At 38.2% G+C, this 18,130-nt stretch overlaps 1 protein-coding gene across 3 annotated transcripts in view; it reads left to right on the top strand.

Moving 5' to 3' along the window:
* Positions 1-6,721: 6,721 nt before the first annotated feature.
* The window catches only part of ACBD5 (acyl-CoA binding domain containing 5), a 48,513-nt gene continuing 37,104 nt past the window's right edge, over positions 6,722-18,130 (top strand). Inside the window, exons 1-7 of one of the 3 annotated variants that reach the window (XM_045857970.1) lie at positions 6,743-6,780; positions 7,510-7,919; positions 8,092-8,257; positions 11,878-11,998; positions 14,122-14,194; positions 17,158-17,272; positions 17,372-17,404. In XM_045857970.1, coding sequence (XP_045713926.1) covers positions 7,905-7,919; positions 8,092-8,257; positions 11,878-11,998; positions 14,122-14,194; positions 17,158-17,272; positions 17,372-17,404 — 523 coding nt within the window. In that variant the 5' untranslated portion in view covers positions 6,743-6,780; positions 7,510-7,904. Of the gene's footprint in view, positions 6,781-7,509; positions 7,920-8,091; positions 8,258-11,877; positions 11,999-14,121; positions 14,195-17,157; positions 17,273-17,371; positions 17,405-18,130 lie in introns of those variants that run through there. The other 2 variants (XM_045857972.1, XM_045857971.1) reach the window with 2 other exon arrangements.

The raw sequence follows: 18,130 nt of genomic DNA, 5'->3' as shown, positions 1-18,130 counted from the left end.
TAATATAACATCTACAAATAATGAAATATTATTTATTTCCTGATTCTAACATCTTATTCATATTTTTTGTATTGCATTAGCTAAGACTTTCCTATCCTCTAATTGTTTGTAATTTTAAAAGAAAGCAGAGCCCTGGCCAAGTGGCTCAGTTGATTGGAGCATCGTCCCACACACCACAACGTTGTACCTAGGCTGTGGAACCTATCCTCAGTCAGAAAGCATACAGGGAAACAACAATTTATGTTTCTCTCTCAAACCGATGTTCCTCTCTCTCCCTTCCTCTCTCTGTCTAAAAGATCAGTGAGTATATCCTCAGGTGAGGATTAAAAATAATAATAAAGTAAATAAAAAAATAAGAAAACAAAAGATAAAAGCTTGCAGTTTCACATTTTTAAGTCTTTAATCTATCTAAGCTTGATATTTTTATTCCTATATTCTAACAGGAAACTATAGGTTTTGTATGTTTATCTTATTCACCTTCTTGAACTCTTATATTAATTCCAATGTAATTGTAGTCTCTTTAATGTTATTTTTCTAGATAGACAATTCTGGTGACAGCTCTCTACTTGGCTTGTGGATGACTGCCTTCTTGCTGTGCCCTCACATAGTTAGGAGAAAGAGCTCTTCTTATAAGGGCGCCAGTCCTATTAAATGAGGGTCCAACCCTTACGGCCTCATTTTGCTTTTACCATAGGTGTCCACGTACAGTCATATTGAAGGTTAGGGCTTCAATATAAGAATTTTGAGAACACCAACACTCAGTCCATAGCAGGTTGTATTTCGAATAACTGCCAAGGTTTTTTGTTTGTTTATTTCATTTTCTCTTTTTATCTATGTTAGTAGATTTTTAAATGTTTACTTTGGTATATATTCTTGGAATAAACTTTGGCCACTCTGAAAGCAACAAATACAATAATAGTGGTGAATTGTATTGAGTCACCATTCTTAGAGAAGCCAGAATTGTATCTCCCAGAATTCTCTTCCCTGTATTGTTCCACTTCAGTGTTGGCTATAAGAACTAATGTGAGATTTGGAAGAAAAAGTGAAGCAGCTCTGAATGGTACCAGGCACAGAGTATCAACTTGACCCACAGCTTCTCTGAGCCTCAGGTCAGGAATGAGTTCATCTGCATGGAGATTGGTACCATTTTGTTCTAAAGGTCATCCATGTCATTGAGCTTGGAAGTGGTGAGATAAGGTAGGATTCCATTTGTCCTCATTAGTTCTAGTTTGCCTTTAGGGGTTTCAGTTTGTGTTTGCTCTTCTGTATTTCATACCAGTTCTGAGTATAAGTCAGGCTGACCTATAGCAATTTTAGGCTCCCCTCCACACACAGAGTCAATAACCTTCTAGAGGACTCTTTATAAACTCTCTGAAATATATGAAGTCTAATCCCTATAATTAATCTCTTATACCATATCTCTTATGGGATTCCCAGTGGTTCTGCTTTCCAGATCTTATTGTAGCTGATACAAAAACATATAATCTATAGATTTATGAACAAAATACAAATTCCTTTGCATAGCATATAAAACCTTTAGCCAGTTTTTTATCCAATATCTTGTCCTGTCTTCCTTCATATCTATTGTCCCATCATCTGAACAAACTTGTTGCTTATTACATATGGTGTAGTATTTTATTTTATTTTAAATGGGAAACCTGTATGTGGAGGGTGTAGTATACAAAGGCCATTTTTAAAAATGATTTTATTTATTTTTAGAGAGAGAGGAAGGAAGCAAGAAAGAGGGAGAGAAACATCAATGTGAGAGAGAAATATCAATTGGTTGCCTCTGGTATGTGCCTGGACCTGAGACTGAACCTGAAACCAGGCATGTGCCCCGACTGGGTATCAAAATGGTGACGATTCGATTTGCAGGACATCACCCAATCAACTGAGCCACCCCCGTCAGGACTGTTATGAGCATTTTTGTAGTTGTCTTTTGGTACACACATTATAGCACTTTTTATATCCTTCAATTTAAACAAATTTGCATTATATTTACCACACTAGCACGAGTTCCCTGAGAGGCTTTGTACCCTCAGTGTCAATTACATCATCGAGGACATAGCAGGATTTTTTAAATGTTCGTAAAGGAAAGAGCACCTAAAAGACTCCTTTTAAAGTTATTTAATATTTATCCCATTGTATTTTTTAAAACCTGTAAATGTCCTATTTTACCTTTCTTTTTTTTTAAGATTTTATTTATTTTTAGAGAGAGGAGAAGGGAGGAAGAGAGGGAGAGAAACATCAGTGTGTGGTTGCCTCTCGCATGCCCCCAACCAACCCTTTGGTTCCCAGGTCAGTACTCAATCCACTGAGCCACACCAGCCAGGGCCTATTTTATCTTCCTTATGGTCATGTGTAAGAAGCAGGCCTATCCTTAGCAAGAATGTATTATTAATTGTGGTGATGATTTTGTAATATGTACAAATATTGAATCATTATGTTGTATGCCTGAAACTAATACAATGGTATATGTCAATTATATCTCAATAAAAATGCTTCATATTAGGCACTGTACTGAAAGTGTCACAGGTGGGCACAGGTCACCAAGTTCTTAGTGACTGGGACAAAGAATTGAACTGAACACACAGAGTTTATAGCAGAGAACATGGGAGCAGGCCAACTTCAAGCAGAGATTGACCTCATGGGCTGGAGGGACTCTATTCTTATAGGGCAGATCCTTCCTGGCTAGTTTTGGTGGGCTTTTACTGAGTATGTACAAGTAGTTGTGTTACAGAACAGAACAAGGGGGGCCTGAGACAATATACTATTATTGAAAGAAGGCCCCGGGTCCGTTATGTCCACCGCCCTAGGAAAGACGTCTCTCAATGCCAGAGATTCGTGAAAAGGAAAGGAAATGTTTATTTAATGCTATACAAACTTAAAGTAGTGACCTAATGTCTTTATCAAAAATCCCAAAGTCCCTTAAAACACCCACAAACACAGTCACAGTCCTTCCTTCCTTCCCCCTTTGCCCAGTCCAGAGTACCGTATCTCAGGAAAGGAAATAAAAGTCCATGGCTCAGACAGTCCTCTGGTTCTTAGTTAGTCCTCCATCTCGACTGGGAGACCTCCCTGGGTACCTGGCACCCTCTGCTGAGTCGCCGGGATCTCTGCTAAAACCAGGTGGTGGTTCCCCTTCTAAAGCTGTGGGGGTCCCCGCTCTGTCCAGGCCTCGTGGTTCTCCCTCTCAGGGCTGCGGGAGTCTCCACTCTGTCAAGGCCGCGTGGTTTTCTCTCCTAAAGCAGCACGGTTCTCTCTCAGGGCTGCGCATGGTTCACCTCCTCAGGGCTGCGCATGGCTCTCCACTCTGTTAAAGACGCATGGTTCTCTCTTCCTAAAGCACCACGGTTCTCTCTCCTATAGCTGCGGGGAGGGAGAGTCCCCACTCTGCCAAAGCTGCGTGGTTCTCCCTCTCAGGGCTGCGGGAAGGGGAGAGTCCCCACTCTGTCCAGGCCGCGTGGTTCTCTCCTAAAGCAGCACGGTTCTCCTTCTCAGGGATGTGCATGGCTCTTCCTCCTAAAAGCAGCACGGTTCTCTTCCTCAGGGCTGTGCATGGCTCTCCTTCTCAGGCCTGCACATGGTTCTCTCTCTCCAATGGCCGCCAAGTCTGGGTTTTAAATCCCCGCAGCCAATCTTCCTCTGCAGCCTCATTTCCGTCTCCTCCCACACTCGGCTTCACTTGCCAGAATTGTATCCTTCCAGCTTTACTGGGCTGCCATCATGAGTCTGGGCAGGTGTGGCCCCATGTCCTGGAGCCAGTCTTCTCAGAGCTTCCATGCAGGCGCTGTAGCTTGGGGGATCTGCCCCCAGTCACATCTTGGTGGGGAAGTTACTTCCATTCCCCTGGCTCAGAGATGATCACAGCTATTTAACATATCTAAGCGACCAGACAAAGGCTATAGATATATTAAATGACCATGCCAGAGGGTAGCTGCAAGGCTGTTGCTATGCAAAACAGATCTCAATGGCCTTGCTCCATTTGTCCCTTCCCCCAACCCACACCCTGGGTGGGGGGATGGAGACATCTTAAAATCTCCTGGACACCTTAAGTTCTGGACCCCATTTCAAATGCCCATTTGGGGTCCTCCCTCTTGGCTACACCCTGTAACAGTTGTATTACTTTAAAGCTACTGCACAAGTGGTCTCCCATGATTTTCCCTGATTGACCACCAGGGAAGAGGGTCCCACAATGCTACCAAATTGATCCCCATTTCTCCTGGGGTCCCCCTGTACTAGATTCACCTTTCCCTTCGCCAGAGAATTATAGCTCTCCATGTTAGAGACTGGTGAAAAAGAAAGGGGTTATTTATTCAAGTTATACAGACTAAGAGTAATGACTTAATGTCTTCGTCAAAATCCCAAAGTCCCTTAAAACACCCACAAACACACACAGTCCTTTCTTCCCCTCTTTGCCCAGTCTGGGGTACCGTATTTCAGGGAAAGAAACAGAAGCCCATGACTCAGGCAGCTCTGGGTTCTTCCCAGTAATCCGTGCTCGGCTGGTAGGCCTTCCTCGGTTCCCAGCACCATCCGCTGTGTTGCCAGGATCTCCAGCTAAAGCTGCGTGGTGATTCTTTGCTAAAGCTGCATGGTGATTCCTCTCATGGTTGTGGGGGGTGGAGGGGTGGAGGGGGTCCTTCTGTGCCAAAAGTGCGTGGTTCTCCTTACATAGATGCAGGCGCGTGGTCCTCTCTCCACTGCCACAGCTGTGTGGCTCCCTTCCTTACATGGCTGCAGCCGCGTGACTCCCTCTTCAGTGGCTGCCAAGTCTGGGTTTAAATATCCTTCCAGCTTTACTGGGCTGCCATCATGAGTCTGCGCAGGGGTGGCCCCATGTCGTGGAGCCAGTCATCTCCAAGCTCCCATGAAGGCACTGTAACTAAGGGGAGTTGCCTCCCAGTTACATCTTGGGGGGAAGTTCCTTCCATCCCCCTGGCTCAGAGCATGGCCACAGCTATTTAACATATCTATGCAACCAGTTAAAGGTTATAGATGTGTTCAATGACCACACCAAAAGTTAGCTGCAAAGCTGTTGCTATGCAAAACAGCTCTCAGTGGCCCTGCTCCATGTGCCCCTTCCCCCAACTCACACCTGTGGTGGAAGGTGAGGACATCCTATATATCTTTCTAATATTTCCTGGACACCTTGAGTTCTGGACCCCATTACAAATCCTTCTTTTGAAGGCCCCCTGGCTGTACCCTCCTACAAAAGTACTGAAAAACATCAGTATCCCACATACTTTATTTTATTAGATGCCTCTTTATTTTACTTTTATTGTGTTCCATATATTTTTCTTTTTCTTTTTTTAGATTTTATTTATTTATTTTTAGAGAGGGAAAGGAGGGAGGAAAAGAGGGAGAGAAACATCAGTGTGTAGTTAGTTGCCTCTCGAGTGCCCCTCCACTGGCTGCCTGTTTGCAACTCAGGCATGTGCTCTGACTGGGAATCAAACTGGTGATCCTTTGGTTTGCAGGCTGATGCTTAATCCATTGAGCCACACCAGCCAGGGCCCCTATATTTTTACTTTTTTTTTTTTTTTTTATGAGAGAGGAGAAGGGAGGGAAAAAGAGAGGGAGAGAAACATAATGTGAGAGAGAAACAGATTGGTTGCCTTCTTTGCGCCCCAATCCAGGGAACCAACCTGTAATCCAGACTTGTGCCCTAATCAGGAATCCAGCCAGTTACCTTTTGGTTTGCAGGACAACAGCCAAATAACTGAGCCACACTGGCTAGGGCTCCATATATTTTAGCTCATAATTGAAAGGCACTTTGGGATAGGATTCAATCCATATTCATCATTACATTTTAGCAGAAGTCACCACATCTAAAACAGCATGGTTATATGAAAGAGCTGCTTTTTAAATACCTAACGGTAAACATGAATAACCTCAATTTTCTTTCTTCTTATGCTAATCCCCTTGACTGGAAATTCATACTACCAGCAAATGGAAATTCAACAGAAATCATCAGCTGGAAATTTTTATTCATTATTACCTTAAGACCAACATACTGTAAGTCAGTTTATTACAGACGCTTAATAAAGTTGTCAAAATTAACACCCAGATTAGAAATAAACACCCAAGCCCTTTTAAAAGTATGCATGAGTGAGTAGATTGGAAATGATAACAAAGTGTAAGAAAAAAGAAAAGAGTCGAGGAAGCAGTAGATATTAAACAGTCTTCCTCGTTCAAGTAAATTAGAAAAATTTAAATTAGTCACACTTTGGTGTTCTGTTTAAAATCCAAGATTTTAAAAAAGATTTTTTTTTTTGATAGTAGGAAGGTTGATTGGCTCCTAGTTCTGCTACTAATTCGTAGGGCCTTTGGCAAACCAGTTAACGTAATCTGTTTCCTCATTTGTTTGTCTTATACACTTGGCAAATACCCGGCACTAAGTAAGTCATAGTTACCACCTGATGGTTCTCTGTTATACTTAATCTCAAAGTTAGTAAGCAAGAAATTAGACCGCAAATTTCTGACTCAAGCCCGGCCACTCCAAGACACCTCTAAAAGACAACACTAAGTGTTCACCTGGCTGAAGCGAATGTGGTATTCCGAATTTGCACTGAGTGGGGCGAAGTAAGTACGGATTTCCGCCACTACAGCTTCTAGGGCGAGTAAGACCAAGCCCAACCCAACAGGTGGGAGGAACGCCCTCGGGGAGGTGTCCGGAAGCGCCCAGTCAGAGGGACTACATTTCCCACAAGTCCTCGGGGCAGAGCCTGGGCGGGCGTCAGGGACATTACCGCACAGGCCTTGAGGGGCAATACCAAGGTAAAAGCCGGCACAGCGGCTCGGACGGAAGAGTAATTATAGTCTGTGCCTAGATTTGTATTAGTTATCCTCCTAACCCATCCAGAACTGACAAAAATGACCTAGCGATTTTGGGGTTTCAGAGCCGCAGGACTCCAACCCCACGCTCCACATCAGTTACCCCACTGTGGGCCGGTGGGGGGGGGGGCGCGCTTCCTAGAGGCCTTAGGAAGCCGGACGTTGTGCTGAAAAGGTGAAGGTTCAGGGTACCCCTTCATAGAATAGGCGATCGTACAGATTCCTCTTTCGCCCCTCCTCCACGCCCTGTCGCCTATTAAATGGGGATGCAGCTGAGTTGTGCTCCGCTCCCTGCGACTCGGTGTTAGAGGTGGTGCAGGGGAAGGTGTTTTCCTTCCCCGGCCAGACTAGTAGCGGCGACCTCCCCTTTCCTTCCTTTGGTTGTTGCTTGGGTGTCTTTGCCTGGAGTGGCAAAAGCTATCGAAGTCTTGCGAGCCAAACACATGAAACACCATCCAGCGTACCTAAGCCCTTTCATCTACTCTTGGGGTGGTCTAAAGATGGTCACCGGAGAGGCTGTTAACTTGACCTAGGTCGCAGAACTTAAATGGCAGGTTTAAAGTTCCCACCAGTACTCCCGATCTAAAGCCCTTTGCTTAGGTCTCATCACCTTTCTCTAACCTTAACCTAACAGAGGGCAGGCGCTGGTGACCAGAGTCTTTTTGTTGCCAGCGGTATTGACGGGCGCTGCTTTGGGCCCAGGGAAAGCAACCCGCGTCCCAGGCGCGCTGCGCTGGAGTGGACGCAGCGGTCCAGTCTTGAGCACACCCGGCCCTCCGTGCGTCCATCTCTTCTTTTCTCCCTTCTCTGGCCCTTCTCAGGGCACCGACTGACAGCTCTCGTTAACACTGCGGCCACCAGGCGGGTGGGTGGAGTTTGCTGCACGGCAGCCGCAGCGGCAGCGTGTGGGTCCTCGGGTGGCTCTGGGGCGGGGCTGTGGGGAGTTCTCCGAGGGACAGGAGAGACTTGGCCGCGATGGGAGGTGTGGCTGCTCGGCAAGGATTCCGCGGGTGGGAGAACGGCTTCGCGACCACCGGTGGCCGTAGCCCCAGCGCCTATTGCTAGAGATGGTCTTCCTGTCGGTGAGTTCTGTCTTCGCCGCCGGCTTCTCGGCTTGGTCACGCCCCCGGGAGGAGGAAAGAACCGGGCCACCTCGGTCTCCGTGGCCTGGATAGGGCAGGGGGACTGACCAGTTGCGCTCCTAGGCCTCCTCCCTTTGGGCATGATGATTCGCGGCTGCGCTCCTTGTTCTAGTTTCATGCAGGCCCTTGGGAAAGCTGGTGTTGCTGCTTCCTGATTCCAGTCAACAGACCTTGGGACCGAGACTGGTGTTGGCGGCTGGAGATGGCGGACGAGAGATCCGTGCATGAAACCAGGTTTGAGGCGGCGGTGAAGGTGATCCAGAGTTTGCCGAAAAATGGTACGTGCCCTGGGGCTCCTGCCGAAGAAACCTGCAGAGGCCTGAGGCCCCTGTTTATGAACCTAATCTCCTTTAACCTTTCTTCTGCTGTTGCTTATTTAACCTACTTCTTTTCTGCGTTTAGAAGGAATGTAACTAAAGGGAGGCATCGAATGTGGTTTAATTCCCTGCTGATTTTTCAAGCCTGAGCCAAATATGTTATCCAGATTTTAAGTACTTTATGTTGTTGAAAACTAAAGTCTTGTTTCTTAATGACTGCAGTTTGGGGTGCGTTAAAAAATCAACTGGCATGGGGATGCCTGGTGCTGCATACTCAAAAAATCTGTTATTTAAGCCTTTTGAAAACTTTTGATATGAAGGGAGAGAAAGGAAAGAACAACTACATTCATTTTAAAAACTTATTTTAATAACTGTATATATTTACTACTGTTTTTGCTATTGTACTAGTTTCTCTTTTTTATACTAATATTAGACCTAGCAGGAAAATCATTCGAGTTGTTCTTTTGTATTTAATGTGCTATTTCTGTAGTTAAGATTTTTCTCTTTACCTTTGATTTTCTGCAGTTTGACTAGGATGTGTCTAAGTATGGGTTTCTCCATATCTGTTCCCTTTGGGGTTTCCAGTACTTTTTGAATCCATAATTTTATGTCTTTGACCAATGTTGGGAAGTTTACTGCCATTATTCACATTTTTTTTCCTGTGGAGAAGCTTGGAGAGGGGGATTTTTATTTTTCATTTCATATCCTCCTACAATATATGAAAAACTAATCTTGTATTTTAAATGATACTTTTAAGTACTATTATTGTGCCAGAGTGTGATACTAACTGAATACAACATTAGTGTATGACTATAATATTTAATATTATGTTCTCTATTTTAATCATCACTTGGCTGCATATTGAATATTCAACAGCAATAAAACTTAAGCGCAAGTTCAAAAAAATTGGAAACATATGCACAAAATAGTATTCTCTTTCTAATCTTCAAACAGAATTGGAGGAGGACATGGGGGGATTGAAAGATAAGAGTAAACAAAATGTAAAGAAATGTAGGAACTTACTTAGGTGTTGAGTTTTTAAAATGCACAGTTAAAAGGGTTGTTAGAAATGCATGATTCTTAAGAGTTTTGTGGAAGTTATACCTTTCCCCTAAACTATGTGTTTTTATATATTTTTGAAAATTGATAAAGCTAGACTTGATGTCTCTAGTGTACTTACTACCTTTGTTGACATTACATATCACTTATTATTTTTGTTTTTTATTTTCTATTTTGTTCTTTTTTATCTTTTATTTTTCTTTTTTAAAACTACATGCAAATTTTTTAAGAAACCATGCAAATGTAAATAAAGTTTCTATTACATAACAGGACAGTATTGCAAAGAGAGGATGCCCTGCCAAGTGGCACCTGTGTTGGACAATGTTCAGAACACTGCTATTCCCTGAAACTAAATTGACATTAATTGAGGCAGAAGTATTGTTATAATGAATTATTAAATATTTTTACATTACTTTTAAACTGTTTAGTCTGCTCTGAACTGTTTTGCAAAGAGTGAGATCTTAGAGTTTTTTTTACATTACTTTTAAACTGTTTAGTCTGCTCTGAACTGTTTTGCAAAGAGTGAGATCTTAGAGTTAAATACGGATTTTTGCTTAATCCGTATTTGAGGCCTAAGGTTATAATGAATCCTGTAGCATCTATGTTTGATATTCTCTTGGCTTTCAGAAATTTAAATTCTTAGATAAAATTTTAAACCCATATATCAAATTTATTATGTATGAGCACCTTGAGGACAGAGATTATACTTTAATCCAGTGTTTTATAGGCTACATTTCAATATATGTTTTCAGTTTTTGCTCTAATCTATGCTAAAGCATATTATCATCCACCCTAACTAATAGACTTTCAAATTCTTTGTTAACTTTGTGAAAATATTATGAAATGAGGCTTTTGATGTTTTAAATTTAGATTTGTGTTACTTAAATAACCATTTCTAACTGTAGTATTTTCATTTTTTCCCTTTCTATATAAAGAAGGACTATATCATTGAAATAGTATATCTAATAGATACTCCTAAATGAGCATATGCTATATAGATAATTATTATTGTGGTTTTGGAATTAATTATTTACTCTTGGCCAAACCTGAAACACCCTCTCTTGTCTTGTCTGTGCTCTAGTTTTCACATTTATATACTACTAGCTTTTGATTACTACATGTTTTCTGTTTATTATGTAATGCATAAAGTTTTAAAAATAGATTTTACAGTTTATATTTTTATAATTATTGGTATAAAAGTAATAAACACTGAAAGTAAAATTTTTAAAGAATTGTCACCCAAGGATGTATTTATTGGTTTTAGAGAGAGAAGGGAGAGAGAAATACCACTTGCATTCTGTAGACACCCCATCAGTGTTTGAACGTCCAGCCGTTCACCCTGCGTGCACCCTGACTGGAACTGAACCCACAGCCTTTTGGTGCACAGAGTGATGCTCCAGCCAGCTGAGCCACCTGGCCAGGGCTAAAAGTAAATATTTTTAAAACGAGGGAAAAGGAAAATAAATATAATATGTATGCCTACTATATAGAAAGATCACCTTTTAACTATTTGATGTGTTTTCTTCTACTATAATTTTTATGTGTATAAATACTTGCTTTGCAAAAATGGATTGTACTGCATAGACTGTTTTTAAACTGCTTTCTTATTTTATAGATCATGAAAATTTTCTCATACTATATTTATATTTTTTCTATAATATAATTTTTATGGGCTATAGTTATAAATTATCATATGCTATAAGGGTTTTATATTTACTTAGTCAAGTACTTATTATAAAATATTTATAGTCCAATTTTTCCTGTTACTGAGTATTGCACTTGTTTATACAATTTGAAAATTTTAAACATAGAGGTTATAAATATGAAGAAACATATATGAAGGCTGATTTTTAAAGAAGTTAATGGGTCCAAAATTATAGAGGTAGGGAGTGAGAAATCTATTTTATCTTGGATTAATTCTTTGTAGCCACAGTACTCTCCGGTTGGCTTTAGACAAAGTTCCTTAGCCATTGAAAAATTGAAATTTGGCCAAGAGGAGTTAAATTTCTTTTTTCTTTTCTCTTTTCTTTTTTCTCCTCTTTTCTTTCCTTCCTTTCTTTTGGAGTTAAATTTCTTACTGTTGCATTTTTATTAAACAGAGTATACATATAACTTTTTCATTTATGCTAGTCATTTTTGGTTTGTTACAATCTTTGAATAAAAATACCTTATTACAGTTGCATAATATAGTTATTAAGTGTTTTAATATTTGTGTTTTTAAGTGATGTTTGCCAATTATTTTGGTTACACCTATGGCATGTTTGTTCATTTATTCTTTTATTTATTGAATTGTGTTAGGCATTGTTTTTAAAGTATAAAACCTGAGAGTTTCTTTTTTAAATTGAAAGAGTAAAGCACCTAACAGAGCCATAACATTTGTTTCTGTAGGATAGAAATAAATTATTATCTGAACTATTAATTAAATATTAAAAATCACAGTTTGTATAGATCAGCAACTTTGCAGACTTAGAGTATCAATTGTATTCTCCAAGTCATCTTTATTTAATGTTCGTTTCCAATAGGTTCATTCCAGCCAACAAATGAAATGATGCTCAAGTTCTACAGCTTCTATAAGCAGGCAACTGAAGGACCCTGTAAACTATCAAGACCTGCATTCTGGGATCCTATTGGAAGATATAAATGGTAATTCTGTGTAGAAAATTATGAAGGAAATTTTATTGTAATGATTGTTATGTATATAGTTATTATATATTATCCTATTCATAAAGTGTTCTAGGTATAGGATACAATTTTTATCTTCCATGTGCTCTTAACCCACTTTCACACAAATAGGAAAGTCTTAGGGAAGAGAGGAAAGCAATAAAACCACAAGGGGTAGTTGCATCAGAGATAATAAAGCATTTTCATTTAGTCTTTCCTTTAATGGAGTTTTTCTGTTTTATTTTGCCCAAGACCAACTCCCAAACAGTCAAAGGAACAAAACAAACTTCTGCCTCTTTGACCTGAAAAATAATGACTTTTGCTTGTCAAGTGGCATTGTTTGCTTTGAGATTTTAAGATAAAAAGTAACTAAGAGCATGGCTCAGGTGCTGTCATATTAACATTTTATCTAAGCCACCACTCCTGTCCTACTATACCTGAATAAAAATTTGATTTTTAATATACTTAAAAGAATCATTATATCCAGAGATACCTTTGCCACTTTTCCAATTGACTGACGTTTTTAATACTCTGGAGGACGTTACAAACATCTAACAAAATGTCTGACTAGACTGTTCTGCATGAATGGAGTATGCTAATTGGTGAAGCATGTCTTCAGAGCCACACATTTTAGTGGCTAAATTTCTTCTCCCTGAATTGGAAGTCCTTAAAATACTCTGAGGATTTCTTAGTTACCTACTTTTCTATGAGAGCTTCATGAATAGCCTTAAAATAATAGGTTAAGTATAATAGCAACATGTTATCTAATCTGCTTTAAGAAAATTTTCCCTCAGAATTGAACTTTGGTGGAGTTAAACTGCCTCTGGAAAAAAAAAAAAACATAAAAAGAATGGTTTTCATTTTAGGTAAAAGTTTTAAAGCACTGTTTTCATTATCTAGGGGTTTAAAATTTTCCTGTTCCTTACATTTTTATGTTTTTAGAAGTAAGAAATTGTTTCCATCTTTCAAATGTGTAAGTTAGATTCTTATCTAAATTAATGGACACTTGTAAACAAAACTTCTGATTATTAAAAATAGGGCTGTGACAGTTCACATAGAGGCTTCTACAATATTTATTTCTGTCATTGTTCTTTCTAATGATATGAAAACCTTTAAAGAGTTCTTAGCAAATATTTATTAATAGTTTATAGTCTATGTAATATAGTATCTATATCCATAGTCTATAGACGGGTGATATACTTATGAATTTAAAATATTTTTTAATTGCCAGTTTATTTTCTGTGACAGTTTTTTTCAAGGTGGTTCATTTAAAGACATCCTTTGGAAATATAATATGGCTTTAAATAGAGCTCATTTTAAATTTATGGTCCTATACCATTAACTATAAATTGTATTCTGAGCACTTGAAAATCAGATGTCTCTTTATTAAAGAGAGGGAGAGAAACATCAATGTATAGTTGCTTCTCACTGCGTCCCCCACCAGGGACCTGGCCTGCAACCCAGGCACTAACCAGCGAACCCTTTGGTTCACAGGTCAGCACTCAATCCATTGAGCTGCATCAGCCAGGGCTCAGGTATCTTCTATTTATTTTACTTTATTATTAATCCTCACCCGAGGACATTTCTTCATTGCTTTTAAGAATTTTATTTATTATATTTTTTTAGAGAGAGGGGAAGGGAGGAACAAAAAGAGGAAGAGAAACATCTATGTGTGAGAGAAATATTGACCAGTTGTCTCTTGCACACCTCCAGCCTGGGGCCTGGTCTGCCACCCAGGCATGTGCTATGACTGAGTTTTTTACCTACAACCTTCCACTTAGAGGAAGATGCTCCAACTAACTGAGCCACAGTGGCCAGAGAGAAAAATCAGGTGTCTTTTAAATTAGTGGTTACAAAATAGTCATGGGGTTGTAAAGTATAGCATAGGGAATATAGTCAATTGTTGTAATAACTATGTGTGGTGTCAGATGGGTGCTAGCTTTATCAGGATAATCACTTTGTAAGTTACATACATGTCTCATCACTAGGTTGTACAGCTGAAACTAATACAATATTGTACATCAATGTAATCAAAAAGTATAAATTATTTTTTAAAAAGAAAATTAGGTATCTGTTTGTTGTTATGTGGATATTTTCATTTCTAGGGATGCTTGGAGTTCCTTGGGTGATATGACAAAAGAGGAAGCCATGATTGCATATGTTGAAGAAATGAAAAAGGTAGGAAAAATAATTTACAGAAGAATATAAAAAGTACTCAGAGTGATTCTAATTTAATTTGGTTATCAGGCAAATTAGTTGCTCTGTTTTAAGGAACAAGAAGATTGTAATACATTAAAAGATAGAATCTAGATTATTGAATTTATTAGGGTTTTATCTGTCATCAGAGGTCATCTTAAGGTAAGTGTTTTCTCTTACATAATATTGGGGTGACATGACATTTTGTCCCCCCCCTTTCCTGTCTTTCTGTATAAGTTCACTTTTGCAGAAAGTATATAAATATGAATATTTCAAAATATTGACATCCCTTACTCAAGGATCTAAAAAGTACCTGGACTATCTTGAAAGCATTCTGCTTTGGAATTTTTTTATTTAGAAAAAATAGTTAACAAGACTGCCAACGATGGTCTCACACACCTTTTGACTCATAAACTCAGGTATTACCAGTCCTGTTCCTCAGTAACAAGCATTTTTCTGTCCATGTAAAGATCTTAGAAACAGAATGAGAATGCTTTTCGTTTCTCTGGTGACAACTAAAAAGTGCATCCCTTATTAACTAGCTCTTTCAGGTCTGTTCAGGGCATTGCGTAGGGGAGCAGATTTATGAAGAGATCATAGATTTAAAAGATGGACTTAGTGCCATTTTATAAAGGACCATTTTTATGTTGGATATGGATGAGAAGATGTGAAATCTAGGTCTGTTATAATCTTAAATTATCTTTGAACATACAATCTATAAAAAGAATAGTTTTTTGCAGTGTGGTTTTACAGTATTAATCTGTGTAGTAATTTCAATTTAGTAGATTCAAAATAGTTTTTGTTTTGTTTAATCACATCTACACTGCTCAAAGTTGTGCCCTTTGTTACATTTTCACAATTTTTTTTAGTGGACTTTGTTTATAACAGGGCAGAGTTTAGTTCTTTTGGCTGTTAACTATATCAGTAACACAGCAACAAAGGAGCCTTTCAGAAGCAGAGAAACAAAGAGAATCTACAGGCTTTTTGGTTTGATAACTATTCCTTTTTACCTTAAATATCATTATAATTTTTAGGACACATCTCGGTAATATAAAGCAGAATTGACACATTGAGTAAAATGTACTCATTTTTCATACTGAGTTTTACTAATAATACATGGTGTAACCCTAGTTTAAAGTGGGAGTAGGGGTGAGACAATGTGTTACACTTTTTTTTTCCCCAAGAAAGATTAAAACTATAGTGCTGCCTTTTAGCTGTCTTAAAATGCTTCCACTGTGCCTATGGATTTCTATAACTACTTCTGTAATTAAAAGAAGACACCAACTGCTCTGGCTGGGTAGTTCAGTGGCTTAGATCATCATCTCAATACGCCAGTGTTTTGGGTTCAGTCTGGTCAGAGCATATACAAGAAGCACCCAATGAATGTATGAGTGGGTAAACAGCAAGTTGATGTTTCTCTTTCTCTTTCAAATTAAAAAAAAAATACACCATGTGTTTTTACTGAGACTAAGATTTTCATTCCATGGAACTTTTATAGATCAACTAAAATATTAAATGTACGGATTGAAAATTTGATTAGTGTTTTCAGTTATTTTCAGAGTTTAGCTTTGTGGATATCAATAGATAAACTACATCCTTTCAGATAATCTTGTGGGGGTAGTGCGTTACACCAAAGGTTTCATAACTGAATTGGAGACTTTTTAAAATAACAATAATTTGCTAACTGAAGCAGTCATTGAATTATATTCTTAGATAGAGTTCACAAATCACTGAACTGTTGCTCTTTAGAATTACTTTTAGTATACATCTCATTGCATGCCTTTGTGTTTAGGGTTTTAAGGAACCTTATTAATTTTATTTATATGTTATAATAATGATTTATAGAAAATTGCTTTTCATAATTTATAAACTATTCAATGAAATATCACCAAAAAAGTTGCTGGAATAAAAATTATTTTAAAATAATTTAACAGAATTTGAGCTTTGAGGGATAGAATAATGTAGTTTGGGGTGAATAATCCATGTTTCTGTCCATAGTTGATTTTGATTTATAGTCAAAGGGAAATATAAAATTTTTTTTTTTACAATTTTACAGGCTATCTTAAGGGGATTTCCAGAAAATCAGCCAATACTTGAATAATGTGCATTATGTCTATTGAGTTTAAAGAGAGATCAGTGTACGTTCCAGGACCCCTAGTTGATGCCTAAAACTGCAGATGGTACCAAAACTTACGTGTACTGTGTTTTTCTCCTATACATACATAACCTTTTCACTTGAAACAATTTATGGCTTCTCTTTTGGCATATTGCTTTGATATCAGTTACCAATCGATCGCTATTTATTTGAATCCTTTTCAGTTAATATACCTTGCTTTTTTAATTTGATGATTAGATATTGGCCCACAGTTATAAAGGTGTCTGAAAATAGTTATTTCCTACTTTTAGAAACGATACCATAGTTAAAGAACAAACAATTTTATACTAACCCAACAGTTTTCTATTTTATTTAACATTGGTACTCTTAGGCTGTCTTTTAATTTTTCTTTATTGGCTTGATAGAGAGAGTGAGAGAGATCCACTTGTTGTTCCACTTATTTATGCATTCATTGGTTGATTCTTGTATGTGCCCTGACTACGGATTGAACCCACAGCCTTGGCATATGGGGACAATGTTCCAACTGAGCTACCCAGCCATGGCCTAGTGCCCTTTGTTTTTAATGCACACTTTACAGATCATTGTGTAAAGTTTTACATGAAACTTATGTGAAATAGTTTTTAAAATGGGGACACTTTGAGTCTTTAATATACTTGAAACTTTGCTAGATTATATGTGTTAAGTATGTATTAATACAGATACTTTGGGAGTCTATTAAGGAACCTCACATCTCATTTATCAATATATAATTTGTAAATGTTATATTATTTTATAGTAATTTAAATCAGATTAATAGTTTATAATTTCACAGTATTTGTTTTGATTCCAGATTCTTGAAACTATGCCAATGACTGAAAAAGTTGAAGAATTGCTACATGTCATAGGACCATTTTATGAAATTGTAGAGGACAAAAAGAGTGGCAGAAGTTCTGATTTAACTTCAGGTTGGACTATTTTACCTTGTTTTTAACTCAGCAACTTATACATTATGCATGCATTAATAGTTATATACCTTAATTTTTTTTTTTACTCTCACATGCCAGTCCGACTGGAGAAAATCTCTAAATGCTTAGAAGGTAGGAATAATGAAATCCATTTAAAATTATGTTTAAAATTTATATACCAAAGAATTGTACACACATTTATGTAACTTACAAACTTGTCACTCAAGAGTTTTAATTCAAGCAAATGTATTACATAAAGTTCTAAAATATTATAAACCCTTAAGTTATTGATACATGATAGGTGCTTCACTTAGCATGTATAAAATTATAACAGAATTATAGTTTTATTTTGATGGATTATATTTTCTAATTTGCTTTTGCATTTTATTAGCAATGCCATGGCTGAAATTATTTTCTAGCTAATATTATTATTTTTTTAATCCTCATTGGAGGATATGTTTTTTGATTTTTAGAGAGAGAGGAAGGGGGAGAGAGAGAGAAAGAAAGACATCGATATGAGAGAGTAACATCGATTGATTGCCTCCCATATGCACCCCGACCTGGGATCAAACCCACAACCTGGGTATGTGCCCTGACCAGGAATTGAACCCGCAACCTTTTGGTGTACAGGATGATGCTCCAACCAACTGAGCCACCCTGCCAGGGCTCTAGTAATTTTAAACCGCTATGTTTACAATATGGTTTAACTGTCAATTAGCAAGCTACAACAAAAGTGAATTCACTTAGTTTGGTTTTTCTTTTTAGAATTCTCTTTTTGTTCTCTCTAAAGAATTGAAAGGTGTATCTTTTACATATTAGCAGGAGTTGAATAATATACAGATTTGCTGGTAACTTTAA

This window comes from Phyllostomus hastatus, unplaced genomic scaffold (genome assembly GCF_019186645.2).
Source record: "Phyllostomus hastatus isolate PE091 unplaced genomic scaffold, TTU_PhHast_1.1 phas_scaffold_1674, whole genome shotgun sequence".
Classification (NCBI taxonomy): Eukaryota; Metazoa; Chordata; class Mammalia; order Chiroptera; family Phyllostomidae; genus Phyllostomus; species Phyllostomus hastatus.
The sequence above is the reverse complement of the archived record's forward strand: the minus strand, read 5'-3'. Positions and strand labels throughout refer to the sequence as shown.